The sequence below is a fragment of the Benincasa hispida genome, chromosome 7 (genome assembly GCF_009727055.1).
Source record: "Benincasa hispida cultivar B227 chromosome 7, ASM972705v1, whole genome shotgun sequence".
NCBI classification, from domain to species: domain Eukaryota; kingdom Viridiplantae; phylum Streptophyta; class Magnoliopsida; order Cucurbitales; family Cucurbitaceae; genus Benincasa; species Benincasa hispida.
In genome coordinates this window covers 22,459,457-22,478,635 of record NC_052355.1, presented here as the reverse complement: position 1 = coordinate 22,478,635, position 19,179 = coordinate 22,459,457, and the positions used below count along the sequence as shown (strand labels likewise).

The 19,179-nt window shown below is 30.7% G+C and overlaps 1 protein-coding gene across 1 annotated transcript; it reads left to right on the top strand.

Moving 5' to 3' along the window:
* The first annotated feature begins 8,193 nt into the window (after positions 1 to 8,193).
* LOC120081772 (gibberellin 2-beta-dioxygenase 6) lies at positions 8,194 to 18,899 on the top strand. Its single transcript, XM_039036932.1, has 2 exons — positions 8,194 to 9,050; positions 18,386 to 18,899. Exons 1-2 carry the CDS (start codon positions 8,202 to 8,204, stop codon positions 18,719 to 18,721), a joined length of 1,185 nt encoding a protein of 394 aa, XP_038892860.1. The 5' UTR covers positions 8,194 to 8,201; the 3' UTR covers positions 18,722 to 18,899.
* The last annotated feature ends 280 nt before the right edge of the window (positions 18,900 to 19,179 follow it).

The following is a 19,179-nucleotide window of genomic DNA, read 5'->3' as shown; positions in this document are numbered from 1 at the left end:
ATCATAAAAAAAGATCCATCTATCAATGTTAAGAGAATATAGGACATGATATTGAAAAATATGGCTATTTTATTAGTTATTGGAAAGTATGGGATGAGAGAAGGAAAGCAATTACAAAGGTATCTGGTGATTGGAGGGAATCGTACAATTTGTTGCCTACATGGATGAATATATTAGACAAGACGAATTCCGGTACAATTATCAATAGGAGGCTAAATGAGGTGGAGGGTGATGATAGGTTCAACATATTTAATAGTGTTTTTTGGTCATTTGGACTTGTTATAGAGGGGTTTAAGCATTGCATACCCTTACTTCAGATCGATGGAACGCATCTGTATGGAAAGTACAAAGGGAAATTGTTGGCAGCTACCTCAGTTGATGCAAATTCACACGTTTAGCCACTTTCATATGTTATTGTACCAAAGGAAAGCATTGATTTGTGGGGTTGGTTTTTGGAAAATATGTGGGAGCATGTGGTACATAGAAGGTCTGAAATGTGTCTAATCTCTGATAGACACAAAGGCATTATATCTGCCCTGTAAAATCCTAATAATGGTTGACAAGATGCACATCACAAATTTTGTTTACGCAAGCAATTTCAACAACAGATATAAGAACAGTATGCTGAAGAGCTTGGTATATCGTGTAGGACTAGAATATCAATTTCAAAAGTTTAACGAATGCATGATGTAACTTCAAATGCCAAACCCCAATTGCTTAAGATTTTTTGCTTCTTTGGATATTAAACAGTGGACTCAGTCACATGATGGTGGTCATCGTTATGGATGGCTAACCACAAATTTGGCACAATGCATGAATGTTGTTATGAAAGGAGCTAGGAAGCTGCCCATAACTACATTAACACAATTATTATTCTATCGATCTGTCGCATATTTTTTTGTTCGTCGTGTAGAAATAGAAGTTACTCTTGAATCTGGAGAGATTTTTACAAGGTAAATTCATCTCATATTGAACTACTCATCTTATATCTAACTATTGTTAATGTTTAATAATTAGTTGTTTTTAATGTCATAGGTATGCAATTAAGAAATTACGTCATTGGGAAAGACGTGCAAATACTCATAAAGTTAACATATTCGACCATAGGACAAGATTGTGTGATATTACCTCTACAATTAACCTATTAACACTAAAAGGTGGATCCACACATCGAGTAAAGTTGAGTCAGCGAACATGCATATGTAATAAGTGACAAAGTTACAGAATCCCATGTTCCCATGCCAGTGTAACATATAAAACTGTTGGTGTGGGTTATTTGTACTTCATAGAAGATTATTACAAGATTTTCACCTATTTGTCCTGTTATTCACCTTAAGCCTATTCCTGATAGACAATGTTGGTCTAATCCTAACTTTCCCACTATTTATTCAGACAAGACAAAGGTAAGGAATGTTGGTAGACCATGTACTTCCCGAATACAAAATGAGATGAATTGGAGAGAGACAGTGGTTCCCTTACGTACTTTTTGCAGACAAGAAGGACAAAATCAATGAAATTATCCTAATTGAGGTCGTAACGCGACATAGTTAACATATATTATTAGTGTTAATTGTAACCTCATGTATCCTATGTTGGTTGTAATCTCTTTCTAATTGTTCATTTTCATTGTAATCTCTTTCTAATTGTTCATTTTCATTGTAGTCTCTAACTACTTATTAGTGTTAATTGAAATTTGATGCTCATGTTAATGTTATTTATAATCTCTTACATTGTGTCAATGTTAATTATAATCTTCTTGTTTAAATGACACTAGATGGACGATATATTAGCAGGGGATACATAACAAAAGCAGGAGTATCATATCACTTTTTTGTATGAATTTGTTATTTAATTAGATGACTTAATTTTATTGTTTAATTACACAATTTAATTGTTCAAGGACATTTTAATATTCTTTTTTGTAGGAAAATTTTGCAAATATCAAAATATCTAATAGAACGCATGTGATGGCTAGAACGACAACAGCGACACTGGTAATTTAACATCTATATACAGAGTGCAATATTTTGATTGTGATGTTCTCGATGGAGGACAAAGTGATACAACTAGACATCATAATGTTCTAGTTAAACCTAATGTTCAAAATGAGTATGCAACATCATCAAAGGTTTTGCGTAATCATTTGAATGAATGATTGTTAGTCATTTGAGCCATTAAATCATAGAAAAAAATGACTAATCAAACTAATATGAATTCAATAAATCCAAAATAATGAAGAAGACTTGAAATATCTTAGTGAAAAAATAAAGAAAATAATTCCAAAATGTTTGTCAATTATTCACTAAAAAAAAGTATATTCAACATAAAATTTAAAAAAAAAAAATAAGGGAAGACAAATGAAAAAGTATTCAAAGACAAATGAAAAAGTTAAAAAACTTAAATTCAATAAAATTATTTTCTTTAATCCGAGTAGAGAATAAATACGGATTGAAAATAAAATTTAAAGATAACCAATTTAAATGTCAAAGAAAAAATGAAGAAGAGAAAATTTTGATTGAATAATAAAAAAAAATAGAAAACGAAAAAAAAAAGAAAAAAAAGAGGAAAGTAATTTAAAGTGTAAAAAAAATAAAAAATAAAAAAAGAGACAAATTTTGGTTGAATAATGAAAAACGACAAATAAGGGAGAGGAAAGGAATTGAGGAAAACAAAGAAAAGGGGAAAAAAATCAATGAATGCGGGTGATTAGACCAAAATTGAATGCGGTAATTAGACCATAAAAGACACACACAAAAAAAAAAAACAAAAACCTTTTGCCTAATTTTTCAAAACTACCCCTTTTACCCAATTTATTTCTAAAAGTACCTCAATTTTCTGATTAACTCCTAACATTACACATATATGTCAAATCGAGCCTATAATTCAATTGACATTCGGGTGTGTAAGAAACTATGAAGTCGATAATTATCATTATTATTATTTTGATATTTATATAATTACTATTAGTTAATGCTTTTAGTGAATTATCCAAATAGTATTAATGATTTTTTTTTTTCTTTTCCAAAAGAATTTCATTGCACAATGTGATGCCCACAAGCAAAGGAGAAGTTGAAAAGAAGCGCCGAATTTTTTGGGAGCCAAACAAAGCTGCAACACTGCAAATTGCTTTGAAGTTAAACTTTTATCAAATTTAATTTGTCAAATGTAATAATCATAACCTTCCGATGAAAAAGAGATACAATGTAAATATATTTTCAAAATCTACTATAAAAGGATATTAGAGTAACGTTTTGATCCGTAAAAATTGGTTTTTTTTTTTTTTTTTGTGCCAACAAGAGCATAATTTAACTGGCATAGTATTTATACTATCAACCTCGTGATTTGAGGTACGATTCCCCTACCCCACACTTTAATTACAATACTTTGCAAAAAAAAAAAAAAAGATTGATTTTATGATTTATTTAAAAGTACAAAAACTAAACTTAGACATTTGACCAATTAGATGAACTAAAAAAAAGTTTCAATGCTTGCATATTTAGGAATCAAAATTATTTGTTTAAAAAGATTATGATTATTATTGTCATTCTTCATTACGGTCTAAAAATGTAAGTTCATCTAATCCATTATTTATATTGTCATGATGAATATAATTCAATTGACATAAACTATGTTGTTGGATAATATAAGATTAAATTTACCTTTACCTACTAGCTCAAGTCTTTGGGTGAATCGATAATTTATGATGGTATCAGAACAAATTAGTTTAAGATATCTTGTGTTCAAGCCCTTGCAACGTTCATTATCTGTATGGTAAAAAAAAAACATAATTAATTTGGTTTGCCAGTGATTTTATTATTATTATTATTGAAGAAAATGGTTACTTGTTTCTTATTCTTTATTTTCTATTGGAGAAATGAAACATGTACAAAATTTATATAAAACAATAAATAAAAATATTCAAATTCGAAAAAGAAAATACTTTTAGTCATTGAGGTTTAAGTTAGGTTACATTTGGATCATTACAGGCAACATTTTAGTTATGTAGATTGAGTTTAGTATAGCACTCTTTGTCATTCCATCTAATTTTCTATTAATTATGTAACATAAATTTATGTGACATTGTTTAATTATTAAAAATATATTTTAATTTTTAAAATAATTTATATTTTTATCATTTTCTAATTTTTTTAAAAAAAAAATGTTTTTATTTTTATTTTTATCTCTTTTCCTCTCTTCTTTCTTCTTCCTTCTCCTTCATCTTCAATGATAAACAATTGGTGATCGTTGGAGATCATTGTTGACCGTCAACCGTGCAAATACGAAAAAAAGTTTTTCTCCTCCTACTTTCCTTTTTTTCCTCCTTCATTCCCCATAATTGAAACAAAAACAAAAACAAAACAACGGGCATTCCGAATCTATAACAAAAAACATCTCATTCAAAAAAGTTTCGCCTTTTAAAAGAATTAAAAAATCTCATGTTTCAATGAACTTCTTTATATTTATCATCCATGTTTAAAATTTTAACCCACGAAACGTGGATAATTTTCATCCATGTGAAAACCAAGAGATTGAAACATCATTCCATGCATCGATATGTCTATAAAACAGATAGTTCAACATAAATATATTAAGAATTAATTGATAGATATCTCTTCTGTATATTGTATGAATACAAATTAACATAACAAATTATCATCTATTAATTTCAATATGGATATGAATACGATTAACAGGATCTATAATTTCGTTTAAAAGTAAAAATAACTTAATTATTAATATAAATAATTTTTAAAAAATTCTTTATTTATAAAAATATCCATCAAAATCAATACTTTATGAACATCGACATCAATATTTTAACTGTTTTGGTGAAAATCCAAACACAAATGCCATCTTCGAAGAAGAGTTGAAAAGAAAAGGCATGAATAAAAAGATAAGGGTTGGGTACAGCCGTGCAGTACAAAACCTGCACCAAAAAGAAACCCACTGACTCAGATTCCTCCAACACCCTGCCCCAATAATGCCTGCACAAGTCATGGTCACTCCTATTTATTTATTTTTTTTAAACATACCCACTTATTATTATTATTTCAATTTTATTTTTAACAAGTATTTGAACTAAATGGGCGTTTGGAGCAAAAAAAAAATTGGTATTATACTATGGATTATTATAGATGAGTTTTAATTATTTGTGTTTGGGGTGTAGATTATTTTAATTTGGATTATAATAGTATATGTTTGAGGTGTAAACTATTTTAGTTTGGAAATAAAATAGTAAGCATTGTAGTAAGAATAAAAAAATGATAAATATAAAATAGTAAATATTGTAATAAATAGTAAATATTGCAGTAAACGGGGGGTTTTGAAATAATGTTTACTGTAACTAATTGGGGTTTTGAAATAATATTTACTGTAACAAGATGTGGTTATTATAATCTTATGATAATCTCTGCCCCAAACGCGCCCTAAATGTGTTTATTGAACCCGAGAATATTTGATTTTATATCTAGCTAATAAGTATTTCGACATTTAGTTTTGTGTTTTATAGATCTTTAATCTGTTTTTGATCTTTTATAAAATTGATGAATCTATAAACACAAAATTTAAAGTTCAATGTCTTATTAAATACATGCTTTAATTTTGTGTATAATATATTCATTATTTTTTTAAAAAAATGTTGAAAATGTTAGAGATCTATTAGATATAAAATCGAAAATTTAGGCTCGTTTGGTTTTTTTTTTTAAATTAAGTCTATTTCATCAATAATTCTTATAATAATTTGCATCTTTTTTAAGTACAATGGTCGAATTATTTGCCAAATTCCAAAAATAACTTTTTGAAAGCTACTTTTTTATTATTCTCAAAATTTAGCTTAGCTTTTTAAATCATTGGTGACAAATAGATAATAGATAAAGAAATTCGGAGGTAGAAGTAGTATGCGTAGATTTAATTTTAAAAAAATAAAAAAAAAACAAAATGGTTACCAAATGGAGCATTAGGAATCCATTTTGACATTTTTGAAGTTTATGGATCTATTAGATACAAAATCGAAAATTCGTGAATCTATTACATATATTTTTTAGAAAAAATTTAGAGACTTAGTAAACGCAAACATCAATATTCAAAAACTATTTAACCAAAAGATGATTTTTTTTTTCCTTTTTTGTGTTGAGGGACATTATACAAAGTTCAAGAATATTTGGGATAATTTAGCTAATAGGAAAATATTTGGGCTCTATTTAATAATTATTTGGTTTTTAGGTTTTTAATTTTTACAATTAAGTTTATAAACATCTATTCTACTAAAAATTTATAATATATTTTATTTTAGAATTTGATTAGGAATTGAAGTGTTTCCGTAAGATAGACAAAAACCACAACAAATATATCATTTTTAGTTTTTGAAATTATGTATAAAAAAATTATAAATAAAAGTAGTGATTAAGGGAGCTTTGAGGCTTCGAGCCGCAAGTTCAATTGGTTGGAGTGGACTTGAAGATGTAAAATTGTTTAACCCACAATTTGCTACAGAAAAGACTTTGAAACCCCTCTCTAACTATAGTGACCATTATTTAGATATCATCTTTAGTTATAGTAAACCCATAGTTGACTATATCGAACAAATAGTGTATTTTTCCTCCATGGATGTTCATTATAATTTTAGTTTGGTTTTTATATGTTCAAATACATATAAATATGTGCATATGATTTTTCTGTTTTCATCTAAATATAAAATTATATTAAACCACTAAATTATAAAATAATCTTTTTCTTAAATTGAAGTATATAATAAACGTGTTAATTCTGTATATTTTATTAAATAATCAGCTTAATGAGAATATAATACAAAGGTAGATAAATAGACACTAAGAGACCCAACAAAACAAAGAAATCAAGAAATGAAAAATACATAAAAGAAAAAATATTATAAAGGAAAATACTAATTAGGAATGAACCCTAATTTACTTTAACACCCTCCCACAAACTCAAGATGATAGAGTAACAACCAACTTGAGTTTGTGAAGCGACTGAGTGAAGCTGATGATGGAAACTGAAGAAAACTCTGGAATCATATTATGACAAATCTAGGCTGGAGACAGAACCTAATAAGAGCTAAAACAAAGAGAATTTCTAGGTTGGAGACAAACCCATGAAGAACTAAACACAAAGAACTTTTGGGTTGGAAACAGAGATCCTCATAGAGAGATCTAAAATAGAATCCATGAACTACTGATTTGAAAATACAGAGAACTAAAATCCATGTAGAATTTAGTTGCACATGATTAAAGATACAGAGCACGTAAATGGATGAAATATGAAAGACATTCTATTTATATTAAGAATAAGAGCTTTTCAATCTCAACTACTTAATACAAACGTAAATGTAGATAGAAGTATGACAAAAAACAGAGAATGGGGATATCAAGTCGCTGGTCGCAATCTCTTGCTTCCTTTAGCTTGTTTGGTAACTGTTTCACTATGGTTCTAGTGATGATGGAACTCTCATGGCAGAACTTCGGCCTATCTTTCGATGGGAATCACTCTACTTAGTCATTTTCTAAAGGGCTATTTATATGTGTCAAAAAGACAGCTTCCTTCCTTCTTCTTTGCTTCTCATTTATAAATAAAATAAAATTATTGGGCAAGATCTATTGTAGTCTTCACTGTATGTGAACAAACATTTGCAAATGAATTGGAGTAAGCTTGTTGGGTGAGGTTGAAAACATAATTTGCTACCAAACCCATGAAAGGATTTAGGCATTTGTGAAAGAGAGAGGATGATGAATAGGGAGGAGAGTTGATGAAAAGAGAGGAGGGAGAAACACAAATTTTCACCAATAAAAATTATTAATTTAATAAAAGGATCTAATTGTACCATTAAGAAAGAAACGAGGGTATAATCGATCAAATTGAAAATTTAATTATTTGATTATAGAGGGAGGTTTCCTATATTTCTTAATTTCGGTATGGTTATAAAGAAATAAAACATAATGTAATCAAATTATGCAGAAAAATTAAATCGTCATAAAGGGCCGAGCTTCGTAATTGAAACAGGTTTCGTGAGTATATTACACGTGGAATTTGTAATTAAATCAACAAAATTTAATCAGATCATATAGTATACAATTTTCGTCCATTAGTAATAATCATCCATATTGACATTTTCGTCTTTATCGCCAGTTAGCCTTTTTTAATATTAAATAATTAATTTATTACAAATATTCATCAATTTCTAATGCATGTTTAAATGTGCAAATTCAATCGCTTCTCTTCCTCTTCTTCTAATGGCTTCCTCACTTGATCACAATCAGCTACCAAACATCCACGGCGGCGCCACCGCAGCTCCTCCGCCTACTCCCTCCTCACAAACCAACCACCTCTCCACCTCCGCCGCCGCCGACGCTCTCTCCAGGCTCCTCCATCGCCTACCGCCCAATCTCTCCCTCCCTACTCGCCGCTTCCCCTCCGTTAGGTCACCGCCAACGATTTCCTTCTCAGAATCTCCTAATCCTGACCTTCTCGACCGCCTTCTCTCCGCCGCCTCCGAACTCGGCTTCTTCCAACTCACCGATCATAAAATCTCTTCTCATCTCGCTCTCTCCGCCGAGTCGGAAGCCGCCGCTCTGTTCGATCTTCCGGCCGAGAAGAAGGAGTCTCTGTTTCCGAAGAACTGGCCTCTCGGATACAAAGGCGATGGAGACGAAGAATCGGACGGAATTGGTGAATCGTTCTGCTTCGATTTGAGGCCGTGTTTATCCGATTCGGCAGAAATTTCTTTACATTCGTTAAAGGAGTTCGTTCTTAAAATGGAGAGCCTCGGATTGAAGATCCTTGAGTTTTTGTTTCGTGCGATTGGCTTCGAGAATCCAATCGGTGAAGATCGTACCGGATTCCGGTCGCTTATATGGATATCGGAAGGTTGTCGGAGCACGGAACCGGCAATGGCCGATGGATTTTACCCATACATTGTTGGATTGCAGTATCAGAGCAAAAACCAGAGATGTTCGCTGTTAGGGGATTCCGGCTGGGTTGCGGCGGCGGCGGCGGCGACGGATTCTGTGATGGTCTCCATCGGCGATATTGCGCAAGTAAGTAATCAATTTCAATACGCTGTCGTTTTATTTGTATTATTTATTTATTTATTTTAGTACAGTTGATATCATTAGATAGATAATTAGATAAAGATAATTACGTTATTTAATTAATTAGTGGCTAAGCATTTTTCATAATTAATATATTTTTTTAAAATGCCATAATTAATAATTCGAAAGATATTGGATTGCACGAGTAGCGAGGCATTGATCACGTGCGTTCGTGACAAATATGCTTGTTTCACGAACCTAGACAAGCATAGCAACCTCTCTTTTCATTATTATTTATCAAAATGATTGATGCAATATTCTCAAAAGAAAAAACAAGATATTTAAAAAAAAAAAAAAAGGCAATGGAATTAAATTGGGATTCTTTTAGATTTTAAATATTGTAAATTTTAATTTTTTTTTTTTAATAAAAATACATAGCTCTGGAAATTATTTATAAACAGAAAAAAAACTTAGGTACAGTTGGGGACACCCATTTTTTGTTTCGAGGTAAACAACCACGCATTGGACCACATGCGACCTTCTTAAAACCACACATTCTCAAGAGAAACAACTGCATTTCATTTAGAAAGAAATAGCTACATGCAACCAACTCGGTTTTTAAACATGTAAGATTAGGGTTTGACACGGCTAGTGGCACCTACCCTCATTTAAGATGATCTCCAATTGAGGTTCTTTAAACCCTCACAGTCTCAACACCTGAGAGGCCTCATCAGAATGTGGAGGTTTCTTTAGTGTTAATGTGAGCTGCAGGCTTATCTTTGAACATTTTGTTGAAATGGTAGGTTTGTCATTTGGTGTAGATTTGAGAAAAATCTAACAGGTCAGGTCATAGTATACAAATACCCTGCTTTAGCACTATAAGGATCCATAAAGTTTTTGTCAATTTCAATTTCTATTGAATAAGCAAGTAATCTAATGTTTCAATTGTGATGCTTATCACAAGTTTGGTACATTCTATGTCACTGTGAGAATGGTTGGTCTGAATGTACATAACTTGAAAGAAATTCTTAGAAGCGTCGTGAAACATGAAGATGGTTTTTGAAGCTTCTAAAAGAGATGAGATTACACAAGAAAATGTGTGTTAGATTTTTTATCGACATGATAACATTAGTTTTGCCGTTAACAATCCAACTAGTGATTGGGCATAACTTAAATCTCATAATAGATTTTGCTTCCATCGTGTTGTTGGAAACTTCAGTTAAAAAGAAAATACGAGTGTTAGCAATTGTGTCAAGTGTCAATACCAAGTTCGTAAGTACAAGATTATTGAAATGGTTGAAGCAATCGATAGCACTTGTATGAACACTTTTTTTTTTTTTTTAATGATTTTGGTATTGAGAAATGGACTTAGTCACACGATGAAAGGTTTAAATAGGGATGGATGACCACTAACCTTTCAAATGCCTTAATGGAGTCAAGAGGTTGCAAGTTGTCAGTGACTTGCACTTGCCCAACTTACCTTCTATAGATGTAAATTGTTTAGAAAGAAGAAGATAAACAAAAATACGAGAAATGCTTTCGAGCGACAAGAAAATATACTCAAAAATTCAAATAATGTTTGTAAATAATTAATTTAGTTACAAAGATTGACAGAATCTAGTAAGCATGAAGTATAAATATATGATCTTTTACTGGTATGTTTCTTGAAAACTTGACTTCATTACTTTAATGTAAAAGGAGAAAATATTCAAAGGTTAAGGTTAACTGCAAGTGAGCACTATCGTTTATGTCATAAGTGATGAGATTTTAGCATTCCATGTTTGCATTTGATGGTAGTTTGGTTATGTTTTAATATGGACTATGAAGACTTCATTAAGGAGTACTATAATTAGCCTTCAATGTATTGCATGCTACCCATCTCAATTTCAACTATACCTCATGGAAGATTATTGGATCTCTCCTCCTAAGATTCTTATCTTACATATTGACCCAATAGTGTTGAGGATATTTGAAAGGGTCAAGAGTTCTCGCTACCATAATAAGATGGACTAGAGAGAACCAAGTACTCAATAATTATGTGAGTTGCGTAATCAGTTATGTTAAAATCGAAGAATATGTTCTTCGAGGTAATGGGAGACACCTTAGCCCATGTGTGGTATATAATATTTTTATAATTCGACTTGTAATAACATTATTGAGTATTTGGTTCTTTTTAAACTTTTCACAATGAAAAGATATTCTCATTAATTGATTTACAGTAAAATATAAGGTTGGTTTAAATAGAAGATTATATGCTAACATACTTGATGAAAAAGAGAAGAGAAGAACACAACGTTTTACGTGAAAACTCTAAAACAGGGAGAAAAAACCACGATGCAATCACTATTTTTATTATCCTTTTCTATGTTTCATACAAGAACATGGTACATATATAAATAGAGATGTAGGAAACCCTAATACAGACTAAAGCAAGATGAAATTACTAAAACGCACTTAGGGTTCAAAGGTGAAGGCCTTTTTATTTTCAACACTCCTCCTCAAGTTGGGGCATAGATGTCAATAAGATCCAACTTGCTGACACAAAAATCAAAACTCTATCTGAGAAGTCCTTTTGTGAGGATGTCTGCGACCTATTGACCGGAAGGGATGTATGGAATGCAGATACTGCCACTATCCAATCTTTCTTTGATGAAGTGTCTATCGATCTCAACGTGTTTGGTTCTATCATGTTGAATCAGATTATTTGCTATACTTATTGCAGCTTTGTTGTCACAGTAGAGCTTCATCAGTTAATCACAATCCTGACACAGATCTGATAGAACTTTCTTTAACCAGATTTCTTCACATATTTCTAGACTCATAGCCTTATATTTTGCTTCAACATTGCTTCTAGCAACCACCCCTTGTTTCTTACTTTTCCAAGTGACAAGATTTTCCTACACAAAGGTATAGTACCCAGATGTTGACTTTTTGTCTACACTAGAGCTTGCCCAGTCAGCGTCAATATAAGCGTCAATACCTCGTTTGTCAGTTTTCCTTAACATCAAACCCTTACCAGGAGTAGTTTTTAAATATCTTAGGATGCGTTCAACAACCTTCATATGCTCTTCATAAGGTATGTGCATAAACTGGTTGACCACATTGACAGCGTAGGATATGTCTGGTCTAGTATGGGATAGGTGAATTAGTTTCTCTACTAAACATTGATATCTTTCTATCTTTCTTTATTAACAGGAATCCTGTTAATAGACTCGCCAAGCTTGGTATTGAATTCTACAGGGTTATTAACGGGTTTGCATCCAGTCATACTTGTCTCTTTTAGTAAGTCAAGCGTATATTTCCGTTGAGAGACGAAAATTCCCTCTTTTGATCGTACTACTTCCATCCCAAGAAAGTACCCTAATCTCCCAAGGTCTTTAATTTCAAACTCCTCAACCATTTTCTTTTTCAGTCTGTCAATCTCTGTAGTATCATCGGGATAACACAATATCATCCACGTATACAATGAGAACGACAATCTTTCTCGACACTAACCTTTTTGTGAACAAAGTGTGATAAGAGTGTCCTTGAGTATAACCTTGAGATTTAACGAAGGTAGTGAAACTGTTGAACCACACCATTGGAGACTGTTTTAACCCGTATAATAACTTTAGCTTACCATAAAATGAAAAAAAAAAAAAAATTTCTTGAAACATTTTCTAGCAAAAAATAGTGGAAAATAAAGATTTGTTCTCTGATGATCCTCCAAATTTAGAGGAAATGAAAGTGAAATTGTTGAAAAAATGTGGTGACATTTCAGTGGCTGTTACGAGGATGGGGAAGATTTAATTTTAAAAAATTCATGACATAGTAAAAGTATAGAACAAGGAAGTAGAAGAAAAAGAAGAAGATGATAATGAAATTCATGGAGAAAAATTAGTTAGAATCAAAAGTTTTGATTTTGCATTGGTTTCTCATTTTATTTAAACATATTTCTACCAGAAATGTAATTGGTTAATTGTTGTTCATTGCCCAAAAAAGAAAGAAAGAAAAGAAAAGAAAAAATTTTTAAATTAAAAGAAAAAAATTGCAATATTTTATTCAAACGAAGATGGATAGAATTATTGAATAAAAAAGTTTCAAAATAAAAATAGTAATCATAAAAGTATATTATTGAATGAAAAAGTTTTAAAAAAATTGCATCAGATACCAGAAATATGAACTATGCATCCCAAACAAAGACATGAACTCAGACCAAATAACTCTACACCTCAAATACAAACATATGAACTTCACAGACATATATGAACTTCAGACATCCTATCTCAACTCTGTGTCCCAGACAACCCCTAAGGTTGAATGATGTAAGAAGAATAGGGGCTAATTGGAAAATTAGACAATGTTCTTGTTAATTCTTTTTTGGCCCCACTTGTAATGTAACTCTATAAATAGGGATATTCCCCTCTTGTATGAAACACAATATTCATTCTAATAAAAGATTGACAATCTTGATTTTTGGAGGATTAATCCTTGAGGCTACTTAGACTACATCAATTTGGTATTAGAGCAACTGTCTGGACAAACGTTGACTGTCGCCGATGGAAGATCGGAAAACTCTTGGTGAAGCTCCTCGACTTGTGCTCGTGGCTAGACAACCCACATCTAATTAGGGGGAACCTTGAAATTCCAAGAAAGGAAGAAGAAACCAAAAAAATTTCAAGATTTTGCAAAAATGGACTATTACCGATTAAAGAAGATGTCGAAGAAAAGATATAGCAATTGGTATGGGCAGGAAAATCAAATTTACTTAAAAAAAAAAACAATGTTAGAATTCTGATTCAAGTGATTAAGAAGAATTCCAACATACTAGTTTTGTCCATACTCGATTTTCTCAAGGAATCTATTATTATCCATATTGGAAATTTAAATCTAGTGATTCTAGTGATTCCGATTAGAGATGTTCACGGGGCAGGGTGGGGCCGGGGATGCCATTTTCCATCCCCGTACCCGTTCCTCATTTCATTCCCCATCCCCGTGAAATTTCCCACGGGGATCGGGGCGAGGATTCCGCACGGGGAATTCATAGGGATCAGGTTCCCCACGGGAACTTTTTCCCGTTACTTTTTTTTTTTGTAAAAAAATAATTAATTTAAATCACTAAATGTGAGCAAATTTTAATTAAATAATTAATCTTTATCACTAAATTGTTTATTATTGTTAGTTTTATATGACAATTTGAATTTAAAGATAAATTATTCAAATTTTGGTCTAAAAAAGTTAATTAATTTTTTTAGTAGAAAGAATAAATATAAATCAAATTATTCACATATATAATCTAAATTTAAACATTCAATTTAAACATATTCATTATGTTTCTCAATAAATAATCAAATTTGAAATTTAAATGTAATATTTATATAATAATAATAATAACATAACATTAGATAACTATACTAAATAAATATGTAAAAGCTAATCGGAGCGGGAACGAGAAACGGGGTCGGGGACGGGGAATGGGGAATGCATTCCTCGTTTAGCTCACGGGGAATTTTTTTCTCCCACTCCCTCCCCCATTCTCTACCTAATCGGGGAATTCCCCGAACTGGGCCCTACGGGGCCCCGTCCCCATGGGGAAATTGAATATCTTTAATTCCGATGATGTTTCTAAGATAGTCTGGGATGGAATAAGAAAGCAACAATATCGAAAAATGGCCCAATGATCCAATCGAACCCATTTTTCAAGAAATCGGCATAATAATTGGGAGTTAGATGAATCAAAGAATCATCAAGAATCATCAAGAATGGATATTTACAACTCGAGAAGAACGTTAAAGACTCGGAATTACTCTTTTGGTTATGAAACATAATCAAGAAAGGTTGATTCAAGAAAATCAATGGATGAGTCCTATACCCACTACAAGATTGGAATATATCCAAGAATCCAACAAAATGACTACTTTCATCCCGTAACATTGGAAGAAATAAAGAAAACAACAAAAGAATTGCAACCTTCATTAGGAAAAATGACTCAACATATTGATCAATTATCAATTCATTTGCAAGAGTTCATGAACGGATTTATTTCATATATGGAAGATAGATCACTAATATATAAAAATCAAGCGATTACAATGTTGTATTTATTTGTAAATAGAGAAGATTCTAGTGACACATGTAGAGTTCAACTTAGCTAATCACCTAGGCTCCCCTTAGATGTGGGACTCTCTCTCATACAAATTTAGTTTCTCCCTAAGTATGTGAATATTAGTGTTGAAACACTTAGACTCCTACTAAGTGCGTGAGACTCCCTCTCACTCTTAATGATGTCTTTCTTTGTGTTTGTGAAGTAGTCTATTCACATGAGAATTTAGGCTCCCCCTAAGTCTTGAGAACTTTCTTCTTAAAGAATGATACCTTAGGCTCCTCCTAAGACTAGAGAAATCCTTTTCGATCAACTAAGTCTTAGACTCTCCCTAAGACCAAACAAACCTTCGTGTATATAGTAGGAACAAATGCAGAAAATGCCACTACGAACAAAACCCAAAACCTTCTCGAAATCAGTGTAGTGTTGTAAGTATTTTGACAGGTTCATACAATGATCACACAAACAATATATACGGCAACCCTATCGAGAATTTCTTGGGGTTAAATAGCACAACGAAATGATGGAAATAATCTTCACATGATATCGAGAATTTGCCAAAAAGGAAAACATCTTGGAGAAAATATTCTGCTGAATAATTTAAACAAGGAAAGAAATATTCTGCAGAGTTAGCACCTTGAAGAACAACCTCTAAAACAAGTACCCACAAAAACAAAATCTGAGACAACTCCTAAACAACCCAAAGAGACAAAGCCAGAAAATTTGAACAAATATATTTAGCCAATATCACAATTCTAACCGAACAAATTCACCATTTTTTTTTCTTATAAGATCTTTAAATTGATTATCTACTGCAATGGTTTGAGGTTCAAGAGTCAAAATATTAATTAGGATCATCCCACTGACAAAGTGTTTCTTTTAAATCTGCTTCCAAACTTGTCTTTTTCACATTGGCATGGAAATGTACTAAATTTGAGACGTGCATCAAAATCGAAAATGGTTCATCGCTTGTTTATTAGGAACTGTATTGTTATAAACCTTATTGGTCTTTATGGTGTTAGAGCAAGTTGTCTATTATCTCTAGCTTATTTACTTTTACATTTCAACTAAGTGACAATCCTATCATTTTAAATCATTTCAATGAAATGTTCAAACACAAGCCCATTTGTTCACAATGAAATCACCCCATACGAGTGGATCATTATATTCAACTCCATTAACAACTCTATCAATCATAAGACCATTTATATAGAAAAAAAACAAAGGTCAAATACTTGTCTCCCATTGTCTATATAAAAAAATAACAATATGTAAATGAGGTGTTACACTAACTTTTTGATATATGATATTAATTAAATTAATTAAACACCAAACATTTCATAAGCTAGTATTCAAGAAAAGTACAAAAACTAATTATTTAACTTGTTATCTAACTAAAATTAATTACTTATAAAAAATCCCATAACTAATTATTCAATCATATTAATAGAATAAACTAAAATTAGTACCTAACCTTTTATAACTAAATATTTAATTAGCCCCCAAACTAGAATTAATATAATTAAATTTAGAAGTAAACCCTAAGATATAATCCATTTAATTTAAAAATCTCATATCTCTAAAAGTACCAAAAAAAAGTTTTAAGATAATTAAACTATTAAATTAAATAAAATCTAATGAAAAAAATTATTACGAGAAGTATGAACTCTGATCTAACAAAATCAAACAAATAAAATAATACTAAATAACAGACATAAAACTCAAAACCCCCCAATAGACTAAAAATACAAAATCATGTCGTAAAAAAGATGCAAGACATATATGACAATCTAACATAAAATAATAGCAGATCTAGCACAATTTAACATTATTTACAAAAATGGCACAATTTTAACTTCCATCTTTACCTACCATTGATGGATCTATAATTGATCGAGATTTATCAGTGATTGATAAAATGTCTATCATTGTTTGGATGCTCATTTGTTTATTATGTTGGTGTATCATATCACTAGAATATAAATATGGTATATAATAATCGTATTATTAGTTGATTTATTAAATGTTTATTTTCTTTTATGTTTACTATGGATATATCAATAAAATAGAAATAGAATATCAATAGGATTAAAAGGGATATATAATTGATATTTAACCATTTGTAAATGTAATTGTAATATATATATAGAGAGAGAGAAACAGTTTATCCATTTATAAACATGAAAATATTAAGTATCAATAATAGACATAAAAGTAGTCTTCCAAACATATCGAAATTGTTGCTAATAGACATAAAGATAGTCTATTGGTAATAAAAAGACATCACTAATGAACATATTAATGATTAACCGATAATGTTCATAAAAATTGTTCATCAACAATCAACATAAAAATAGTTGAGTGATAGAAATTTATGATAAACAACATTGAATGGTCTATGAGTGATAGACAAAAAAAATAATAATAAAAAAATAAAAAAATAATAATAAAAAAATTATTTGTCAGTGATAGACTATTAATATGGTCACTGGACCAGAAATTTCAAAAAATTATCTCATTTGCAAATTATTTATTTATATGACTTATTTGTGAATATAATAATTAAAATTGTGCTACCAGTTATAATTACTCGGATAATTATTTAAATAGTAAAGCTATTGAAAAATATTTTCAAATATAGCAAAATATCAAACCACGATAGATATCTATCACAAACACTGATAGATGTCTATCGCGATCTATCATGAATGACAGTGAAATTTTTTTATATTTGTAAATAAAATTAGTTTATTTTCTTTTATTTGAAAACAACTTTATAATGAACTTTGCAATATTAAGGAAAAAAAAAACCTTCCTTCTGTTTGATTATGTAATTTACAATTATTTTTGTAATTTTCTAAAATCAAAATACACATTTGTTTTGTGAGATTTAAACATAGTTTTCATCTTGCTTTTAAGTTTTAGATACTTAATATTTGAATTTAATTTCTATTTTTGGATTCTAGAAACTTAGGCTATGTTTAATAACTATTTGATTTTTAGTTTGTGATTTTTGAAAATACTATTTCCTGTTGATTTCTTTATTTTGTTATATATTTTTAAAAGTATATTAAAAATCCAAGTTTTAAAAACCTAAAAAAAGAATAAACAGTAGTTTTAAAAACTAGTTTTTATTGTTGGAGTTTGAAAGTATTCGAGCAAATTATGGTAAACATAATTTATAAAAATGAAACCAGTTGTTAATTTGAATTGAATTTCTATGGTCGCTATTTAAATTTGATACACTCAAAATTTACAGGTGTGGAGCAATGGAAAACTACCCAAGAAAGTGAGAGGGAGACCGGTGCCAACGGCGAATACCAACGGTGCCAATTCACACGCAATCTCATTATCGCTACTCATTACTCTTCCTGTTGACAGCCAAGTCTCTCCTCTTCTTCTGCCGTCAAGCGTAAATGCCGACGTGGAACAATTCAGAAGTGTCACTGCTAAAAAGAAAAAAGAAGACGACGACAACGACGAGAGGAAGGAAAAGGCAATGTTTCATTCATTTAGCTTTGAAGAGTATGCATGGAGAGTGTATCACGATCGATGTTTTCTGCTTAAAGATCCGCTCAACAGATATCGAATTTAAATCCATCAATGGATGGATTGAGTTGCAACTAATTTTTTGTTTGTTTTTTTTTTTTTTAATTTAAAGCACAACTTTGGAGTATTATGGATGAAGCAACAATGTGTTGAGAGTTATATGTAGTACAAGTCCATTGGACCTTTTAACCTTTGTATCTTGACTAATATTTAATGTTGTTTTACAACCTGAGTTTACAACCTGAGTTTACAACCTGAGTTTAGTAAAAGCACGAATTTCTGATAAAGAGCCCTATTCTAAAGCCGACTAAAACACGAACAGAAAAGGAGACAAACGACCACTTTGTCAAATACCCCTTGACGGCTTGAAGGTCTACAACAAAACCCCATTTAGAAGGATATTAAAATGGTTAGAATTTGGGGAATAGATATTAGTTTATTTAAAATAAACATAACTCTACTAGTTGACACATATCGTTGACTAAGAATTTCAATGGTTTTTCT

Excerpts from the sequence above, each read along its gene's own strand:
- LOC120081772 (XM_039036932.1), top strand. The coding sequence starts at position 8,202 with ATGTTTAAATGTGCAAATTCAATCGCTTCTCTTCCTCTTCTTCTAATG. Across the intron at positions 9,051-18,385 it reads CCATCGGCGATATTGCGCAA|GTGTGGAGCAATGGAAAACT; the intron begins GTAAGTAATCAA and ends CAAAATTTACAG.